This window comes from Patagioenas fasciata, chromosome 4 (assembly GCF_037038585.1).
Source record: "Patagioenas fasciata isolate bPatFas1 chromosome 4, bPatFas1.hap1, whole genome shotgun sequence".
In the NCBI taxonomy this organism is placed as follows: domain Eukaryota; kingdom Metazoa; phylum Chordata; class Aves; order Columbiformes; family Columbidae; genus Patagioenas; species Patagioenas fasciata.
Genome location: NC_092523.1, coordinates 3,178,843 through 3,200,177, shown reverse-complemented (window position 1 = coordinate 3,200,177; position 21,335 = coordinate 3,178,843). Strand labels below are relative to the sequence as shown.

Here is a 21,335-nt window from a genome sequence, read left to right as displayed (position 1 = left end):
AGTGAATTTGAGCAAAAAAACCCACACACTAGGTATAAGGTGGGAGTCCTCCTAAAGGAAATGTTTTCTGGCAGATGTACCTCTCTGGAGCAAAAAAACATTAAATATACTAAGACTGGATACTTTTAATATTCAGCTGGACAGGGTGCTGGGCCAAGAAAGGGTAGAAGAGATGATTCTTGTAGTTATTTCCAACATTCTATTCTATTCTATTCTATTCTATTCTATTCTATTCTATTCTATTCTATTCTATTCTATTCTATTCTATTCTATTCTATTCTCCTTGATACCTAGCTCTCAGGACGAGGAGAAATGCTAGGTGGTTAGCCCTAGTTTCATGCAGGGAAACTGAGGTGGCCACTCATTCCCTGTGCCCACTTGCAGACCCTTCCAACACACACAAATGTTTCTTTGCAAAAGGAATAAGCCTGAGTTTTCCATTCCCTTCCAGTGCAGAGATGGAACTGCTGATAACCCACCACTGAATCTCCAACACACCAGAAAAAGCCCACCAACCTGTATTTGCACTTGGAAACAGGCCAAAGGCTTCTCTCTGGCATTGGCATCCCTCCTTACTTCTGGAATTAGGATAAGAAACAGTACTTTTGGCTAAACACACCTGAACAAATCCTGATTTGCTGTAATTAACCATACAGATAAGAAGGCTCTGAAGTAATCAGTGCAGAGTACATTTTTCTTTTGAAAAAAAATAATCTATCTTTCCATCTGTGGTTTCTTCACCCCCTTGTCCACTGCACGAATGAAGACCACCTATGACAGAGACAAGTCCTCCAAATCTCAGACTATCAAAGCAAATGAGACAATTCCCTCCCATCGCCCCAAGAATGCCAACCACCATGAAAAACAAACCACTCAAAGCGTATCAAAAGCTCACCCCAGGAACCACAGAGAAAACGCAATGCAGTCCCGAGCAGAAAATGTCTTGCCTGGCTGCAGGGGAGCCCAGATGTCAGATGTTTGTAATGGCAACTTTCCCCTGGGACATGTTTCTGAAGAAACTGGCTACAAGACCTCAGAGAAACTCTCTCACCAGGTCATCAACGTGAACAGGAACAAGGAGGGGGGGCTAAAGAAAGTCCCAACTACACAAAAAGTCAGGGATGAGCCCAAGGATTCCCCCTCCAAGGCTGTTTTCACATTTTGGGCCAACAAAGTTAACAACAGCAGCAAAACGACTACCTTCCAAAAGCCAGTGCAGAAGTCATCCACGACAGCGAGAAGCTCATTTCCAACCCTCCTTCCCAATGAAGAGTTAAGCAGCTTGAAAGAAGAGAAGCAGGTTGAAAAATCCCAGAGAAAGACCAGGAGACATCTCTTCTCTGACTCGAAGGTTTTCAGCCACGTAGATGCCCACGTCCTACACGTGAGCCAGCAGGTAGGTCCTAGTGCCCTTCAGTAGGAACAGATGGTGCTGTCAGCAGATGGTACCAACAGCAGATCCACATCCCAACATTCAACTTCTCACCATATGCTCTGCTGACAGCAGTGACAAGGTATTGCCTTGCGGCAAAATCAGAGGATTTGCTTGTGAATTTGTCCTAACCATGGCCAAAGATCACTGTGCAACCTCTGAGGATCTGCTGCCCACCCAGGACCCACTGCTGCCCGCTTCCATCCATCACGGGTGTGTAGCTGCAATATCCAGCATTTGCTGCAGCTCACCGTGCAAAACTGGTAAGAAGGGTTGGTTTCATCATGGGACAGGATGTTTTCGGGGTCTCAAACAAGATCACAGTGGGGTAGAGGGATCCTGGAAACCCTTCTAGGAAGGGTGCAAGGGGGAGAAAAAGGGACTCAGATCACAGGATGCCCCAAGGCAGCACGGTCTGTGTTTAGTTATCCTGCGTACATGCTACCTGCATAAAAAACACACGGAGGCAAATAACCACACTGTCTGGCCATATTATACATTCAGTACTTAAAAGGGGGCGATAAGAAAGATGAGGACAGACTTTTCAGCAGGGCCTGTTGTGATAGGACAAGGGGTGATGGTTTTAAACCAAAGCAGGGAGATTCAGGCTGGACATGAGGAAGAAATTGTTGCCCTGAGGGTGGTGAGAGCCTGGCCCAGGTTGGGCAGAGAGGTGGTGGATGAACCATCCCTGGAGACATCCCAGGCCAGGCTGGACGGGGCTCTGAGCAACCTGAGCTGGTGAAGATGTCCCTGCTCATGGCAGGGGGGGCACTGGGGGAGCTGGGAAGGTCCCTTCCAACACAAAATATTAAATTATTCTATATCCATCAACATCTTTATATCCATGCCAGCCCAAGTCCTGCTTTTTCTCAAGCAGGAGGCATCGGTTTTATCCTCTTTTCAGGCTGTCTGACATTATACAATGCTCAGAAGCCCAGAAGAGAAGCACTGAATTTTGTAAATCCTTCCCGTTACCTGAACCACACGCTGTCGGTTCAGTTTCTCCCCCAGGCTCAGCACAATTTGCCTAAGCAGCGAACACTGGACCAATGCAGCGCTTCCAGCTTACACGTCAACTTGTTAGTGAGAGTGAAGAGGCAGAAGGAATAATTGTGCTCTCCATTATTGTGGAAACCTGTAATTTGTACCTAGCCTGAGGCTAGTCTCCCTTGGGAAGAAGGGTGCTTGAGGATGTCAGAGTCTACCTAGTCTATTAAAAAGAGATGAGAGAGGGAGAAAGCTGGAAGATAGGAAAAATAAGGTAATAAACAACCAAAAATACCTCCGAGGCAATGGAGGAACATGAAAACAACTTGTTTCCATGCTTATTCAAAGTGTTACCTGCACTAAAACCAGGTGCACTTCATCTTTTCCTCCTACCCATGAATTATTGGTGCCAAGAGCAGCAGTGGAGCAGTTTACTGACCCCCTGTGAGTAGGGTATTGCACCTCCGGTGATGGATTCTGCTTGGCCAGTGGTGCTGTGGGGACACAGACAGGATTGTCCCCTCTCCCCATGCACCAAGCCCTGGTGACAGTCCCCGGGACAAGGTGGTCGATGGGAGAGCCCCAGGTAGTGCAGGGACAAACCCAAACCTGTTTACTGGCCATTTAGGAGCAGCCTTGACAGGACAGTTTCCTGGGTGTTTTTGGAGAAAACAACTCCATCCATCACCCCCAAACACTCCAGCAGAACCAACAGCTGCCACAACACAAGATGGTCCAACCCATTTCTCCAGGGTCCTTAGGAGGACCAGGATTACTTCAGAACATCGCAACTATCAATCCAAGACCAACTTTTTACCATCCCTGACTTGAACAAAGAATAGCACCGACTTAGGCTGAATTTGCACCAAGATGTGCCAGCAGGGAAGCAGGCAGCTAGATATTTAATGGCTATTATCTTTTTTCCATGGGAGTAATTCACACTACTTTTTTGTCTCGTGGCTGCACGCTCGTAACAACTTCATGACAGAAAAGCAAGAGGCCAGCGGGAGCACCATCATTTTGAAATAGGTGCTTTCCTGGCTGCATTGTCATTTTTAAACCCGCATCCCAAGGAAAATCTTCAGCCGTTGCAAATGTAACATTTTCCACAAGCAAAAAGAAAGAAATCTCCATCTGTGTGAAAATATCTTACAGATGGTTGGGGCAGGAAAGTCATTGAAGAATGAAAGAGTAAGGATGGGAGTTTGGAGAAATGAGCTGGGCTGAATTTAACTCGGTGAAAGAAAAGCCTGCTCCTAAAAATGCTTGTGCTGTCACAAAGGAGGGAAGAGCCCAGAAATGTGACTGCGTGAATGGGAGGAAAGGGGCAGAAAGGCTTTCTTTGGGGTCAGGGACAGATTAAAAAGTTAGTGAAGCTTTAGTGGTGGGTCAAAAAACTTATTTCTACCTATTTTTGGGGCATGGGTTTTGAGTGTTCTGGAACCTCATGAAAAAAGTCTGAGCCACAAGTCTGGTCCTCTTCTGCATAAACACATGGAGATGTTAATCAACCCACTGTCTCTAGTGAAGTGTTGCAGAGTAACACCACTGGAGACACCCACCTCTAGGACAAGACCTTCTGGGCCAGAGGACACGTTGAACTGGACAGAGAGGACACCAGAGCAATGACACTGTGTGTCCCAACCAGCTGCTCCAAAGGAATGGGAAACGTCACCTTCATTTCCTCCAGCTTGCAACTCCAGCCCTCAGGCTTTTACAAAACCACGCCTAGGAAAATGGGGAAAACACCCTGTTCTACCACAAACAGCATTTTTGCATTTTAAATTCTGTGGGGGGGAAAACAAAAATGCAGCTTTGGGGTTTTTGTGGTGTACATTTCCTCTCCAGCAAGCCCGCCATGTGAAGCAGTCACACAGCGGTGACTCCCAGATTCCCTTTAACTCACCCATCCTCTCCATTGCAGCTGAAGCCTGGGCACGCCGGGTTGTCCATCCAGGCCATCGTCCCCCTGATCACGGCCAAATCCCAGAGCAAACTGGAGACAGTGAGGGCAATATGGTTCTGGCTCTGTCACAACATTGGTAAGTCTGGTCCCGCTGTTTTGCAGAGGCGTGAAAAGCCCTTTCTTTATATGCCATCTCCTGGGTGTTGACTCTCCATGCTCTGCAGATTAAAGACTCCATACTACTCGTATTGCAGTCATAAAATCATAGAATAGAATCATTCTGGTTGAAAAAGACCCTCAAGATCTTCAAGTCCAACCTTCAACCCACCCCTGGCACTGCCCTATGTCCTGAGAACCTCATGTCCGTCTGTCCAACCCTCCAGGGATGGTGACTCCAGCACTGCCCTGGGCAGCCTGTTCCAATGCCCCACAGCCCTTTGGGGAAGAAATTGTTCCTAATATCGGATCTAAACCTTGAAATGTATCCTTTGACTTCATGAAAGTGCCTGCAGTAGGAACTGGTTGCCAAAATGGGGCCCTCCATCCTGGAGATGACACCTGCTTCAGGCCAAACCTACACCAGCACCCAGGTGGCCAGACCCCAAGGGACACTGGTGCAGCCCACCCACCTCCAGTACATCAGTTTCAACACATCTGAGGCTATTTCCTTGATAATGCAAATTTGATGAGGCTGAGCCATGCCTGGCAGGAGTCATCTGGGGACACAGGAATCTCAGCACAATGCAGCTGCTTTACCCTACTGCATCCATGTGTGTGAGACAATATGATTGTCCCTGTACCTCGCTTGGATGGCACAAGGGCTGTTTACATGCACTGGGAACCCAACACCCCCAAGGCTTTGGCAATTCTTTGCCCATACGCAGAGCTGTCAGACTCTACAATAATGATGGGTAGAAGAGCTGTCATGGCTTCCAGGGTGGGTAGACAGAGAAAGAGGGTTGGGCAGGAGAAGGAATGGGATCAGTTTGGAAATAATAAGCCCTTACATTGGCCTGAAATTGTGTAGTATTCTCCCTTTCCTAGAATATGATGTGGATGGCTTCTTGGGGCTGTCTCAGAAGATCCACATGCCGGAGCAGGTCCTGCAAACGGGGAGGGCTGTGTGTTCCGGTTATGCCCATCTATGCCAGGAAATGTGCAGGTAAAACTCACCTTGGGCTTTCTCCTCCTGATCTGTCAAAGATCTGAGGTGGGGACATCCATCTGGCACGGGGCTTGCTACACAATCAGCATCATTTACCCACCATGTCCCCAGGCACAACAGCTGTATCCCTTCTCTTCTACTTGGATGGAGGAGTAGATATGGCTTTGACAGATCAACCAGAACCAGTGAGGGATGAGGGTTGGGAGTAGCTGTGGGGGGGAGCAGGGGTGCAGATAAAAGCCAAATTTGGCCAGCAGCTTGCATGAGAAGCTTTAAGGAGAAGGAAGTTCTACATACCACGCAGGTTGGGTTGCTCCCAAGCACAAAGGCTGGTCTGCGGTTATCTATCTCCTCTGTTGGCTGTCCCTGGACAGGGAGGCGGGTTTGAGCTGCGTGGAGGTCCCGGGGTTTGGCCGGAGCCCAGGCTCCCGGGGAGGCCGGTGGTGCCAGCAGCAGAAGAGCAGCCACATGTGGAATGCGGTGGAGCTGGAAGGGCAGTGGTGCCTCCTGGATGCTTGCTGGGGTGCAGGGACCGTGGATGCAGAGAGCAGGTTGTTCATGCCCAGGTGAGACACAACTTCCCCTGCCACCACTGGAAACATGGTTCCCAACACAAATGGACAATACACACTGGAACAGTCATCCCAACCATTCCCATATACTCCTTGAAGTCTGTTTTCACCAGACCTTGAGCCACTATTTTCAGGTGCACCCCCAGAAGCTGCTTGCAGAAGGTCCAGAGAACTCTTCTGCTCATCCTCAACTATGATGGGTGCTCGGGGACCTCATCCAAACGTGGGCCACCTACGTGCAAACATTTGCATTAAGTGCCTTATTCCCTGAGCTGGGGCAGTAACTTTTCAGATAACTTCCCCTTGCAGCTTATTTTTAATGTGCAATGAGTGTCACTTATGAAGTAACAACTCCTCATTTTCAGAGCAACTTTGCTCTTATGTGGTTCCATATGTAATCACTTGAGATTCCTCAGCCCATGCTAAGCAAAAAATGACTCTCATGAAAGTTATTTGTACAATTTAATTTCCATTAACTGCATTATGGGATGGCATTTTTATTTTTTTTTCTCTAATAATGCATAATGAAATAATTGTGGAATTTCTAATAGGTAATTATCTTGCTGAGAACAGTTTAAAACATCAGTGAGTGTGGGTTGTTTTTAGCTGAGCGTGGGGAAGAGAGGCGAACGAGACCGAAAGCAACAGGCAGAGATAATAGCTGCTCAGTGTCCTCAAAACCTTCAGGTCAACAGATGAAACAGGGCTTCACAGGGTGACCCCAACACAAGGTTGAGTGTGTACCTGTAGGTTGACTCACACAGTAAACACCTAACCAGGGGTGACGTTTAGAAAGTCAGGTTAGGCACATTCGGATCGGAACCAAGATACATTTTGTTTCTTAAACCATCCATAAATTCTTGGAAGAGCTTTAAACCAAGATCAGATGGCATACTGAAATAAATCCTCAAGTAATACAGGCCTCGGTAGAGGAACCACTCAGTAAAATTATCTTCTCTACAGCCTATAAGGTCATCTCAGGTGGTTGCTGGAAGAGGTCTGTAACAGGGCTGGGAGCTGCAGATACAGCTTTGGGCATCTCCACAGGAAAAAATAGAGAGAAAATGAGGCCAGCAGAAAATGAATTTCAAATGAGAGCTCAGTCCTCCCTTACTGAAGCTCGGATGGTGTGGAGGAAGGTCCCTTCTCTTACAGCGGTGCATCACGACCACTCGGGATGCTGAGGGGTCTCTTGCTCCTTCCATGGTGTCTTCTCCTCTTACCTTGCAGGCATGATGACTTTTTCTTCCTTACCGACCCTGAGCACTTCATCGAGACCCACTGGCCAGAGGACCCCCAATGGCAGCTCCTGCAGGCCCCCGTCTCACGGGAAGACTTCGAGCAGAGAGTTTTTAAAACGTCAGAGTTTTTCAGGCTTCAGCTCTCCCTCCTTTCTCCAAACACTTCCCTCCTCAAAACAGGTAAATGCGAAGTGAAGGCTAAATTCTAGTCATATAAAAGCTCACATTCTTTTGAGAAACAAGATTGGGTTGAGGAAAATATTTCTCCTCCACAAACGGTCCATCTGTCTAATTTTATGTACACGGTTAGCGTCTAATAGAGCAGAGTCACATATTTAAGCAATTTCTGAAATGACAGCCATTGTGTGATAATGTGATTGGTAAACTGGGAATTAGGATTCATAACTTATGGTTAATGGAGCCAAATCACTTAAGCTCTTTTGTGCCTGACTTCTCCCATCCAAATCCACCAACAGTAGCAAAATAGCTTTGACGTACCTGAGACACAATCCTCATTGTGTTCTTAAGCTTGGGAGGGAGACTCCCAGATAAAACATGGCTTGAAATGTTCATTTTCAAAAAATGGAACATGAAGGGAGGGGGGTGGAGTTGATTTTCCTTGATTGTAGTTTTATAATGATTTTTCGGGTTGGATACAATACGATCCTCTTTTTACCTGGATACACTTTGTACATCTGTTCCCCTGGGTGGTCCCAAGAGTATATAGATATATTATTATATATTATTTTATCAAGACAGCAAGCTAGGAAATAAAGCAATCTCAGATTGAGGGGTGTTGTCAGGCTTACAGAAAATGAATGTATGGCAGATGTCACCCAGTAAAGCTTTTGATCAAGAGCGGTTGTTACTTACTCAGAAATCAAACTCCTCCAGTATTCCAGGATGCTGGGGCTTTGCCGAGGTGGGTTCTCATGCACCTTTTGAGCAGCAAGTAGCCTGTGCAAATCAAATTAAATTGGGAACAGCTGAGAGGCTGGTGCTGCATTTTATTCTGCCTTTGTGCATCTCCATCACAGCACCTCAGAGCATTTGCCACCCAAGGTCACACAGCACCTACGTGGCAAATGAAGGAATGGAGACTTGGAGAAACCCCTTTCAGGTCCAGGCCACCAGGGAGGCTCCAAGTCATAAAGCCAAAAAGCGCAATGTTTGCGGTCTGAGCAGAAAAAGAGGAGATCAATGGTCCAACCAGTCCCTTCATCTGTGTGCCAAAGCGATAAATTGCAAAACATTGACTCCTACCCAATATCATTAGTGGTGGTACAAAAGCCCAAAGGGAAAAATGAGGAAAAAAATCAGTAGTTCATTATTCTCACCCCTCCTTCCCCCATTTTTTTGATAGCCAAGAGACACAGAGATAGAGCCCAGAAGCAGCTCATGCTATTAGATCCTCACTGGCCATTAGCTGCCGTGAGCCAAAACAGACCTGGGGAGATGTTGGGGAACCAATTGGTCCTTTGCACCCCCTGGGCTGGAGGAACACCCGTCCCTCAACCACAAAACTCACTGTGTGACCTGGGCTATAGGCACAGTTCTCTTTTTTCCTCCAAAGCTGAGATGGAAGGAGATTTTTTCATTAGAAAATGAAAGAAAAAAAAGCTAACTTCCCACCCTTGAGAATTTGTCATCTTGTGGAGGGAAAGAACTGTTTTCTTGGACCCAATCTGAAGAGTTGAACCACTTCAATTAGCCTCCACAGCCAGCCCCATATCAGAAGTGTGCTTAAAACACCAAATTGCAAACCCAGATTGTGAACCAAACCAGATGTCTGGTTTTGTTGATGCAAAATTATGGTTATGTTGATCTAGGTTGATGGAAGTAAGCCATTGTTTTACAGGGTACACTTAAGCATCTAAGGCAAACTCAGTGCAAAAATACTCAAGATATATGGTGCAAAATCTGCCTGTTTTCCTGCTTTGGTTACTGTGGATCTGTTCGTGCTCTATTATATTTAAGCAGCTCCCATCTGCTTAGAAGCTTTCAGCCAAGATTCCTCCTACAAATCACTCTCTGATGGGAGCTGAAGGTGGGATACCTTGAAAAGGGATCTGATTTTTAGGAAATACGTGGTGCTCACCCTCTAAAAACGCAGCCCTTTTAATTGCTAACTTGGCCCAGGCATTAGGGTTGGTAACCACAGTGATGAAGGGCATTCAGTCCTATGGAAATAGGACTTTATATGATTATTTTTTGTTGTTTTATAGAATAGCAGTCATTGGTGGCCTGTTGTAGACACAATAGCAAGGGTGGGAGAGGGAAAGGGAAGCATTTTAAACAAGGCTTTGGGAAATTGGAAACATACTTGAGCGGTGGGTTTTTTCCCCCAAACAATTAACACAACATACATTGACCTCCTGTAGCACTGAGCGTGCTGACATGGGAACACATCCCCAGCCTCACCTGGCATCCCCAAAAACCAGCAATCTCTAATGCATGGCTTGAATTATCGCAATAAAACTAACAAATGTTTGTTTTAAACGTAGCCGTTAATTATCTCCTTGGGTCTCCCTTCCCGAAGCCAAATGCATCGCTGGCTTCCCTATCTCATCATCGCTGGCTCCGCTGCATACAATGTTCTGTTCTTTTCTTTCTTCCTAAAGATCTTAATACGACGCAGCCAGCCAGGCCAGCAGCTTCGGAAACTAGCATAGAGCGAATTTAATAACAAGCAAACCTGCAGTTAATAAAGTCTGTCATCAGTAATGTCTCCACTGAACGCTTGCCAGGAGAGAATTGTTTGCACTTACTGTGTGAGCCAAGTCACAGCTTTAACAGGCAAGGCACAAATAAAACCCAGCCTTCCCATTCTTTTCACATCTCTGTTTCGACCTACCAACAAAAACTGTGGGGCAAACAATGAAAAAATCCTAATTCAAACAGGGGGGGAAGAAAAGAAACTAATTCCCCCCATTATTCATTAGATTATGAAATGGATTTCATAATCTAATAATTAGCAAGGGACAATTTTTTCAGCATGAATCTGGAGTCTTTTGTTGTTTCGCGTTAGCACCCGAAACAAATGGACATTGTGCACAGCGCGGGTGCCGATACCAGCCGTGGGCTCCCATGGTGCCATTGCCTCCCCTCTTTCCAGCAAAAACGTGGTGAGGATGGGACGATGCAGAGCAGCCGCGCTCTGGACGTGGGACGAGCCACCCTTGGATACTCGGGGACCCTGGGTAATGAAGAGCAGGCTTAATTTGCACAGACCTTGAGGGTGGTTGGTTTAAGCACACATCTCATGACATCTATCTGCCAGCGTCAGGCTCTGTGAAGCACCCTGAGATCCTTCAAGGGCACCCTGAGATCCTTCAAGATCCTCAAAGTCTTGCTCCCTGTGGCCATTTTTCTCATGCTTTCATCTTTGCCTGGAGAAAAACAGGTATATTACTAAAATACCATTGAACCAGGGTTTTCTGATCAGGCTGCCCCAGTACCTGTGGCCTCATGTGGGACGATGCAGCTCACCATGTGTTGAGAGCAGCCTGCTGTCTGCTGGTTAGATGGTCTTGTCTTCTTCAGGGCCAAGACGTGAGGGATTGCGAAACCTTGCCCTGTCTCCATTGCAAAATCAACCAACCATCCCCTTCTGCCCAGGAGCAGATGGAAACCCTTTGGGACGGCTTGCTGCGCCGAGACGTGCTCTGTCTTATCGCTACATGGGTTTGCAAGCAGCAAGATGTGGCACATGGAGGGTGGGGGTGAAAGCAAGGCCACCGTGACTCTTCTCCTCCATGGTGACCACCCCAGGAGGTGCTTTGTTCACCTAGAGGTGTGAAGGTGGGTTCAGCTTGGCTTTAAAGCCACCTGCTGCAGCCTGCTTGGGGGAACAAGTTGGTTTGCTGCTGGGGAGATGCTGAGTGGTGTATGGTAGCCCTGAGAAGGCCCACCAAGGAGTAAAAGTCATTGGGAAAGAGCCTCAGCACTTATCCACCAACCATGGTACCATCACGAGATACCCATATCAATGTACCTTTGGACCTCCTGCTCTCCCCAACTCCCCAGTCAGTGCACAGTCCAAGCCAGAAACTTGTGGATTTTTCACGATTTGGTGAAGCCAAAATTTAGAAAAGAGATTTTAATAAAAATAATGGGAAGAACTCAATTAGTTCCTAAAACGTGGCAGTGATGTGGGATCTCCTAACAGCCAGGCTGGGATATTTTGATCCTCCCAGCTGCTTTGCTGGTTTGACACACCTGCAGCTCAGAGAAACGACTCCAGCTCTAGGAGCCATGTAACAATTACCCCCATGTGTGACCATTAGCTTAGTCTTGTGTGTCTCATGGCCCAAAGGATAACTATTTGTACCTGTCCCCTTCAACTCTAGATCTAGTGGTATCCTTTCTCTTCCAGCAAGGGAAGAAGAATGGTAGAAGGTGAAGAAGGGTCTTGCTAAGCTCCTTCAGCAGGTAGAGGCAAAAAGAGAAGGAGAATCACGATGATCTGGGTCAACACTGCAAAAATGCATGTGTGACACTGATGATGAAAGGGTTCTAAAAGGTGTTTTGTTCACCCTTCTGCAGCCCATGGGGAGGTATCAGTGATGCTGGGGACCACCCATCCAACAGAGTTCACCTACCAGCTTTCCAGACTCCAGGGTACCACAACTGGAGAGGATGTAGGAGCACTTCATGGGATGATGATTGTGTCTGAGAACAACGTGACCATCAAGGTGACTCCACCAACCGAGGGCTTGTTCGACCTCATGATCTTCGCACGCCATGCCGACTCTCAGGACCCTTACAACTGGGTGTGCTCCTACCAGATCCAATGTCTGGAACCACACAATGGAGAGAAACTGCCTGAAAACCCATTTCATTTCTGGGGCCTTCACCAAAAGGTGAGAGATTTTGGTATCAAGGAGAGCAGCCACAAAGAGGAGATGCTTGTTGCTCCACAGGGAACTTTGCTCTTGACTTTCCAGACATCCCAACCCTTGCTTGCCACGTATGAGTTGGTTAATAAAGATTTAGATGCTGTTCTGAGCAAGAAATGCCTGGCTGCTCAAGCTGAGGAGGAGAAGCTGAGTTGCCACGTGCTCTGTCCTTTCCAAGGTTACTACCGGCTGTCTGTGTTTGTGAAGGATTTAGGAGCCAACACCTTCAGGAATGTGGCCAATTTCCTCATTCGTTGTTTGAAGCCCGTCAACCAGAACGAACTCTTCCCCTCGGGGCTGAGCATCCACTGCGGGAGCGGGATCAGCTCCAGCAGCCATGGCCTCTCCAACCCCAGCCACGCTTCCCCCATCATCACCACCAAGGTGGGAAAGTGCAACATCACCTTCCACACACCCACTGATGTTGAGGTGATGGCCAACCTGAGTAAGGACAAAGTCATCAACGCCAAGTTCCCCTTGGAGAGGTACATCCTGGTCACCCACCTGAGGACCAAAGTCAGCGTGTGCGTTGTGCTCCCTGAGTCAGGCGTCTACAAAGTGGCGCTTTTTGGGAGATGCAAAGACCAGCAGGACTTTGTCCATATTTGCGACTATGTTATACGCTGCTTCTCCAACCCCAGCTGGCCTCCCTTCCCCAGGGTGTACAGCCTGTGGGGAAGAGGCTGCGTGTTGCTAGAGCCACGCACAGGGGTGCTCCAAGAGCAGAGCTGGGTCCGGTTCAGGGTCAAGGTGCCCAAAGCCTGCCAGGTTGTTGTCCTCGGGCAGGAGAAGACAGTGCTGCAGCAAACCCCGAACACGGTCTGGGAAGGGGATGTGTTCACCGGGGCTGAAGGGATGCAAGTCAAGCTGGCGGCCAAGTTCAGCCAGCTCTGCTCCTCCTTGGAGGTCATCCTGGCGTTTGAGGTGGAGGGTGGTTCGCCTGCCACCATGGGGTGTTCAGGTTAAACCACAGAGAAGTGCAGGGAAGGACTAAAAAAAGCCAGGGAAGGAAGCAAATGCTCTAAAACTGAAGGATATTGAGGAGACACGGAGAAAACTCCCATAACTTTACGGTATGTCTGGGTGTTACCCACAGAGCTTTTCTTCCCGCAGGATATCCAGATACTTGCTGGGGCCTCCTATCCACTTGGAGATGTTGCCACCGTTTAAATCAGCACCAACATATGGAAGGCTCCTAATACTTTGCTTCTGTCGGAGGAAACCATTGTTCAGCTTCTCTACAGGAAGGATGTCTCCCTGCTTATTACCAGCTTGAATAATTGTTTGGAATGTTTTGTTTGACATTTATTCAAGAACTTGGAAACCCACATAGTTTCTTTCTCTTGAGAGGATAACAACAACAACAAAATCCACAACCAAACTGGAGCCAACAGCTTCAGATCGTAGCAAGATATTTAAAATGTAAATGTATAGTACAGCAAGACAGACCTCCTTATAGAGGCCATGCTTGGGCAGAGGAAAGAGGAAAGGAAATAAAGATATGCTGTATTTTATCATCTATGTCTTTAAAATATCTTCCGGGACTTCATTATCAAGGATGACATGCAGTTATATACTTATGAGTATTGAGATCTTGAAATGTAGAGAGGGAACTGCCAAGGAAGCATCTCTGTAGCCAAAGCATCTCACTGCTGAGCAAAAAGCACAGGCAGTTCTGCTCTTAAAACTCTGACACATGCTGCAAGGAACCACAAACATCAAATTACTGAAAGCAAAGTCGATGTTCGTACTTAGGTGGGCTCAAAGGCACACAGTGGAAACACTTCCCCATGCCTGCACGTGACCGGTGCTTGAAAGGGGGATTCTGTTCACAACAATGAAAAGAACAAGAACGGTGGATTATTTTTTGATGCTCTGCAAAAGATAGTAGGGAAATATGGCCTGCTTTCTTTCAAGCTGCCAATTTAAATTTGACTCGCAGCAAAAATTCAAGTAGATTTGAACTCTTTTTGGGATTGGAAATCAGTTAATGCAGCTAACATATAAAAGTCCACATTTCACACCAGACTTGCCGGAACCATGCTGATGTGCTGGAAGATTCCCCTGAAGAACAAAGTACCAGGGGTACCTTGCACTAAGGGAAGCACTTGCAGTGGCAAACGTCAGCTTGACTCTTGTGTGTGGTGCTAGAAACAATTTAAGAAGTACAGATCCCCAGATCTTTCTCTTCCAACCCATGTGCTGGCAACTCCATAGTGGGCCATACACTTGGATGGATGAAGGAAAGAGAAGTACAAGGTGACTCAGCTCCCTTGTGTGTCTTTCAGAAGAACCATAGACAAATAAATCTGTTCCCTGTGAGGTTGAGCAGATACTGAAGTCCAGCCTGAAAAGTCAGAGCCCATAACGGTGTTGTCCTCCAGACTGTCCCCATCATCCGAGCACCTTCCATGACCAAGGGTCTTCTGACCACACTGTGCTCCCTGAGCAATGAGGATGTTGCTGTGCAGCTCTCCAGACCTCCTCGGTGCTTCCCAACCCGTGCGTTGTCCACAGACAGCACCCGCAAAGAAATTTCATCTGCAGACCCAGCAGGCTCCCAGAGACTATTTTTGTAAGTTTTTTTCATGGAAGGATTTCAGCTTTCTGAACAAAAATGACTGACAAGTGAAACGACTCTCAGTTCCCACTGCCATATTCCTCTTCACATTTTTTTCCCTTCCAGTCAGTTTTGCTGTTAACTTTTCTCAGCTGTGCCCCTCTGACCCTCTTGAGCCACTCTACATACTTGTGTCTACACACACTTTGTTAGCTGAAACTGTTCCACCTTTACCCAAATTTAAGCAGGCATTCATGATCACATACCTCCAGGGAAAATCCAGCTTCCAGCTCAGTGATTAATTCTTCTTTATCCACCAGAATGAGGTCCAGATTAATGTTATCTTGAGTTGGGGTCCAAAGAACTTATGTCAGAGTATAATTACCTGGAGGTGCTGAGAACTTTCATGATACTCCCACGGGGGATTTTTTACTTCAAGGACCTGAAGTCAATCTGCTCATATTTCCTCTCTGTGCACACTCGGCTATAGCATGTACCTTATTTTAAATGTCATTCTTATTTACATTTACATATCTCAAAGCCTGTGCCCAGAGCTCTAGGAGCCTTCGCAATAAACACGAGCACCAGTGCTCCAAAAATAACAGCCCTGGGGCAAGCATCACTCATGGAAATACAACGATAAACAGAAGAGCAAACCTGTATGTCTCTCCTCCTCTCACCCCCTCTGCCCAGTAGGATTAAATTAAGCAAAGATATGTTACAACACATACCTGCAGCTATAAAACACACCTAGTTCTGAGTAAACTTAGTTCACAAAGTCATTAGGAGGGCTCCAGACATGCATTAAGCTGTGGATGGCCGAAAACCGAACAGGAGGCTGTACACAACTCTACAAGACATCTTGGTTGAAAGGCTCCTTTACAACCAAAGTCGAAACAGGTAAGACCAGGAAGGGCCGAACCAGAAACCCGCGCACTAAAAATGCGTGCCTTTCCTAAGGTAAGACAGCAGTCCTCAGCTGCACTGAGCTTGTACCTTCCTTCATGGACCCACACACAACATCCACCAAATGTGGTGTCCAGACTCCTTGGCATTATACATTTCCTGTGCTATGTCTGTATTTCTCCTGTAATTAGCGTAAATTATGTTAATATTTGTTTGGGCTGAGTTTATCCAATGAGTCTTTATCATTGAGATGTCCACATAATCTATGTTTTCTTTGGCTTCTTGTTGCACTTCAGTGCAATTAAAACCTGAGATGACCATCCAGTCCAACCTATGCTTGGACTTCATTGAGTTTGTTGGATGGGGAGCAAGGGTGTTGGAGTTTGCAGAAACAAATGAAGATGTGTAGTTAGCTGTCACACCACAGCAAATGAACAGTAAGACAGGAGTTAAAGTTCTCCTGTTTTCACATCACAGGATGAATACTCAGAGCACAGCCCTGCCCGTGTATGTCCATGAGTTTTCTACACAAGGAGATCATGCCAAGGCAGCATGGCAATATTGTTCTTGCACCCCGTGCTGTTCTTACTGCTCAGGATTCACCACCTTTAAATCATAGAATCATTTTGGTCGGAAAACACCTTTAAAAACATCGAGTCCAACCGCTGACCCGTCACTAAACCACGTCCCTAAGAACACCATCTACGCCTATGAAAGACCAGACCAGTCCAGCCCAAACCTTCCAATCCCGAACATGCTGTGATTCTGTGAAATGCCTGCACGTGGTCAAATAAGTCCCACAATGGGTATGAGAAGAGCACAAAAACTGGTATACTTTGGTCAATCAGATCAGAGAATACGCCAGGAAAAACAGTTCTTACATTACCCAACTGTTTTCAAAATGCAGAAAGACGAAAAAAAAAAAAAAATCCACTTAAAGTAGGAAATTAAGAAGATTTCAAACTTTTCTCCTTTGGTCTGACAACTGGGATTTCATGGCAAAGTTGTGAGAAAAAAATGAGTATAGACAAGAGGAATATCTTTAAGAAGTGTGTATCTGAAAGCAGAGCTAAGCTCTTTGGTGCAATCAGAAGTGATGTGTAAGTGAGAGCAACCTTGTGCAGTGAGTCCCTGGGGATCTGACAGGGAAGACGAGTGGGAGGGAGGAAGAGTTAAAAGTATTCTTCAGAGAAAGCTTGGCTGTGGGTCGTGTCTCCACAAGAGGGACTGGAGATAAACTGACACGTGCTGGAGGTCGTGTCATCCGCTCCAGACCAGAGATGTAATGTTGATAATGCAGAAAAGATGAATAAAAAACAGTCCTTGAAGAGGAATATTAATGAAATAGAACAAGGGCAAGTGTAGAGTCTTGAATCTGGGCAGGAACAACCCCAGGTTCCAGTGTAAGTTGGGAAATGACCTATTAGAGAGCAGTGTAGGGGAAAGGGACCTGGGGGTCCTGGGGACAGCAGGGTGACCATGAGCCAGCACTGGGCCCTTGTGGCCAGGAAGGCCAATGGTACCTGGGGTGGGTTAGAAGGGGGTGGTCAGTAGGTCAGAGAGGTTCTCCTGCCCCTCTGCTCTGCCCTGGGGAGACCACACCTGGAATATTGTGTCCAGTTGTGGCCCCTCAGTTCCAGAAGGACAGGGAACTGCTGGAGAGAGTCCAGCGCAGCCACCAAGATGCTGAAGGGAGTGGAGCATCTCCCGTGTGAGGAAAGGCTGAGGGAGCTGGGGCTCTGGAGCTGCAGAAGAGGAGACTGAGGGGGGACTCATTCATGTTTACAGATATAGAAAGGGGGAGTGTCAGGAGGATGGAGCCAGGCTCTTCTCGGTGACAACCAACGATAGGACAAGAGGTAATGGGTACAAACTGGAACACAGGAGGTTCCACTTAAATTTGAGAAGAAACTTGTTCCTGGTGAGGGTGTCAGAGCCTGGCCCAGGCTGCCCAGGGAGGTTGTGGAGTCTCCTTCTCTGCAGACATTCAAACCCGCCTGGACACCTTCCTGTGGAACCTCAGCTGGGTGTTCCTGCTCCATCGGGGGATTGCACTGGATGAGCTTTCCAGGGCCCTTCAACCCCTGACATTCTGGGATTCTGTGATTTTTCAGAGAAAGCTTGGCTGTGGCTCAGGTCTCCACAGGCTGGTGTACAAGAAGGACTGGAGATAAACAGACACATGCTGGAGGTAGCGTTATCCGCTCCAGAACAGACATGTAATATTGATAATTCAGAAAAGATGAATAAAAAAAATCCTTGATGAGGAATATGAGGATATAGCACAAGTTTGGTCGTGGAAGTCCTAATTTTCACAGAAAAAGGGAGAAAATGATGAGTAGGCATTTCTGCACATGACAGGAGAGAGACCTTCCAGAGCCAAAGGCTGGTGGGAAAGCCTCAAAGGGCATTTCTAATAACAACAGAACTCGGAGATTATCTCCTGGGTAGGCTAAGCACCGGGCAAACACATCTCCCAAATCCCACATTATTAAAGGTTTAAGCCACAAACCCATTTTACAAAGCTACCCGACCATGGACACCTCGTTAGCATTTTCGTGACTGGAGCCAAAGATGTTTCATCTCCAGGGGCTGCAAAAACAAATCTCCACAGGATGTAAGTTGGGCAAGAATAAAAGAGAGAAGGAAAAACTTCCTGTCATATTAAAGAACCAACCTTAGGAGAGACTTGCCAAGAGCAGTGGAGTGGGGAGAAGACCGTGACATCACATTTACAATATTTTCCTTGTTTTACCAAAGCCTTCGCTGTTTTCCATCCGTGGGTACACTGCGTCCTCAGTACCTACATATGAAAAGGACTCGTGCTATCAGCCCTTCTGTTTACCGCGAATAAAAGCGTGGTAACCAAGGTTACTTGGGTTTTGCTCCTGTGATTTTCTGTTCCCAGAGAAAGCGATGTTCCCCCTCCCTCTGTCGGTGGGTCACTGACAGCAGCTCCTCAGATGGAACAGGGCTCCATTGTACGAAACCCTGAGTGCAGAAAGACGGGACCTGCCCAGCAGACCTTGGGGTCCTTGGACAGCAGGGTGAGCGTGAGCCAGCACTGGGCCCTTGTGGCCAGGAAGGCCAATGGTACCTGGGGTGGGTTAGAAGGGGGTGGTCAGTAGGTCAGAGAGGTTCTCCTGCCCCTCTGCTCTGCCCTGGGGAGACCACACCTGGAATATTGTGTCCAGTTGTGGCCCCTCAGTTCCAGAAGGACAGGGAACTGCTGGAGAGAGTCCAGCGCAGCCACCAAGATGCTGAAGGGAGTGGAGCATCTCCCGTGGGAGGAAAGGCTGAGGGAGCTGGGGCTCTGGAGCTGGAGAAGAGGACACTGAGGGGTGACCTCATTCATGGGGATCAATATGGAAAGGGGCAGTGTCAGGAGGATGGAGCCAGGCTCTTCTCAGTGACAACCAATGGTAGGACAAGGGGTAATGGGTTCAAACTGGAACACAGGAGGTTCCACTTAAATTTGAGAACAAACTTGTTCCTGGTGAGGGTGTCAGAGCCTGGCCCAGGCTGCCCAGGGAGGTTGTGGAGTCTCCTTCTCTGCAGACATTCAAACCCGCCTGGACACCTTCCTGTGGAACCTCAGCTGGGTGTTCCTGCTCCATGGGGGGATTGCACTGGATGAGCTTTACAGGGCCCTTCCGACCCCTGACATTCTGGGATTCTGTGAAGAAACAAGCAGGTACCCTGGGGTGAGATGATCCAGGGACTGGCAGCTTTCACATGGTGGCTGTGGGCGCCAGTGTCTCCTGGGTAGAGTTACGTACAGGAGAAGCTAAGCTGTCCCAGCTGTCCCCAGACCCTGCTGTGACATCTCCAGGAATCATGTCACAGCTCTGGGAAAGTCCTCTCAATTCCTCCCAGGACCTGCATTTGCAGAAGGACACTTTGGCCGTTACGGCCGTATCACTAATTAGCTTTTTGTCTTAAGGGGTTTTTGATGCTGCCTTGGATCAGATCAAAGGTCCATCAAAGCCAAGGCAGGAGCCAGAACCAGTGCCAGGGGAAAGCGATGGTCACCTTGCCTTACCCTTCCAGTTTCCAGCAATTTGCAGTCACCATCCTGGCAGACACCAAATGGGAGGAAACAGCCTCACGTTGCACCAGGGAAGGTTCAGATTGGAAATTAGGAAAAATTTCTTCCAGGAAAGGGTTGTCGAGCATTGGAACAGGTTGCCCAGGGCAGTGACTGGAGAGGTTTAAAAGGCATATAGAAGAGGTTCTCATGGACATGGGTTAATGCCAGTGTTACATTGTGGTTGGACTCGATGACCTTGAGGGTCTCTTCCAACTGAAATAATTCTATTTTTCTCCAAAATTTGTCTCTACGCTGTTGTGCTTAATGGCTCTTGACGGAACGCGTTTTCTGCAAAACAGGCTTTCTGGACATAGTTACACTTTTGTAACGTAGTGAGTTGCTCCTGAGCTGAACTGCAGATTGCACAGAGGAGATCTCAAAGAGGATCCTGGTATCTAAACCCAGCCTTGCTTGGAAACATTGCAGTGCATGTACAGGCCAACCACAGCGAGGTCTTCTGCTCTCAAAGCACTCCTTGTGGCAAGGAACAGCAAGAGGTGGCTCAGTCCTTCCATATAATGATGGATTAATGGCAATGCTGACCATCTGGCTGGAGAAGGATATGTTGCATTCTCTTTGCTTGGCATAGCTTGGTTAGTGATGGCATTTGGCTCTGCCCAGCCAAGTGTGATCGAGCAGTAAGGACCAAGCAGCTGTGAACCTCATGGGAAGAAGCTGGTAGACCTCAAGCAGCAATGAGGGAGCCAGTGTTGAACAAACCTCCTCATTGGGTTCTTTGACCCTGATGGATCCTTTCTAAGCTCAGACTCCAAGGACATGCAAGCATACATCAGGTTTCCCCTTTCCAAGAGCTGAGAGAGGGCTTGAGGGAACATCCAGCCTCTGCACATCGACCTTTTCTCCACCTGTGCTTTACAGACACAGAAGAAAGGATGTTTACTTTTTTTTTAATCATAGTTCTTCAGGTTTTCCTTCTTCAGAAATAATTCTTTCCTTGGATAACTTGGTCCCCTATGGTTAAGGTGGCATCACAAGATGGGACAGCCAGGCTTGGGGGTCCATTTTCAGGTCATGTTATTGTCACAGTCCCAGCTCCGGTTCAGGTTTTATTTCACTATCTCTTTGCTAGAAATGTGCTTAATCTCTTCTTTTCTTCATTTTCCCCCTGAGCCTTCCCCAAGGACAATCTGAATTGAAAATTTCTGGTATCTCAAAATGGGAATAAAACATCACTCTGACCCCAAAAATAGCTGCAAAGAAGGAGCACAGAAGCAAGGAAACAGCTGTGTGCTTTGTTCTGTTTCTCCTATCGTTTTTTTATCATCACTCAGGAGGAGAACAGAAGTAACCTCTGCTCTTGGCCTTGCAGCACTCTGCTAATTCGGGGGAAGGGCTCCACGCAGGGGTCTGCAGCCCCACATGGACTTCAGGGTCTCCCAGGTGCTTTGACCTGGTTTTATTGCACTGGATCAAGGCCTCCCCCTCCTTACATCATCTGTAGAGCTCCCTAGAAAGCAGGAATGCAAAAGCGCTCCAAGTCTTCCAAGCCAGCAAAGAGATTGGCTCAACACCTTTTTGTCATTATTTTACTTTCTTTCCTGCATCCCTCCTACG

General features: G+C 47.4%; 1 protein-coding gene across 1 annotated transcript; it reads left to right on the top strand.

Moving 5' to 3' along the window:
* The first annotated feature begins 731 nt into the window (after positions 1–731).
* Positions 732–17,138, top strand: LOC136100738 (kyphoscoliosis peptidase-like). Its single transcript, XM_065836056.2, has 6 exons — positions 732–1,396; positions 4,347–4,464; positions 5,373–5,490; positions 5,868–6,059; positions 7,296–7,486; positions 11,852–17,138. The coding sequence occupies exons 1-6, from the start codon at positions 761–763 to the stop codon at positions 13,168–13,170; spliced, it is 2,574 nt and encodes an 857-aa protein (XP_065692128.1). The 5' UTR covers positions 732–760; the 3' UTR covers positions 13,171–17,138.
* The last annotated feature ends 4,197 nt before the right edge of the window (positions 17,139–21,335 follow it).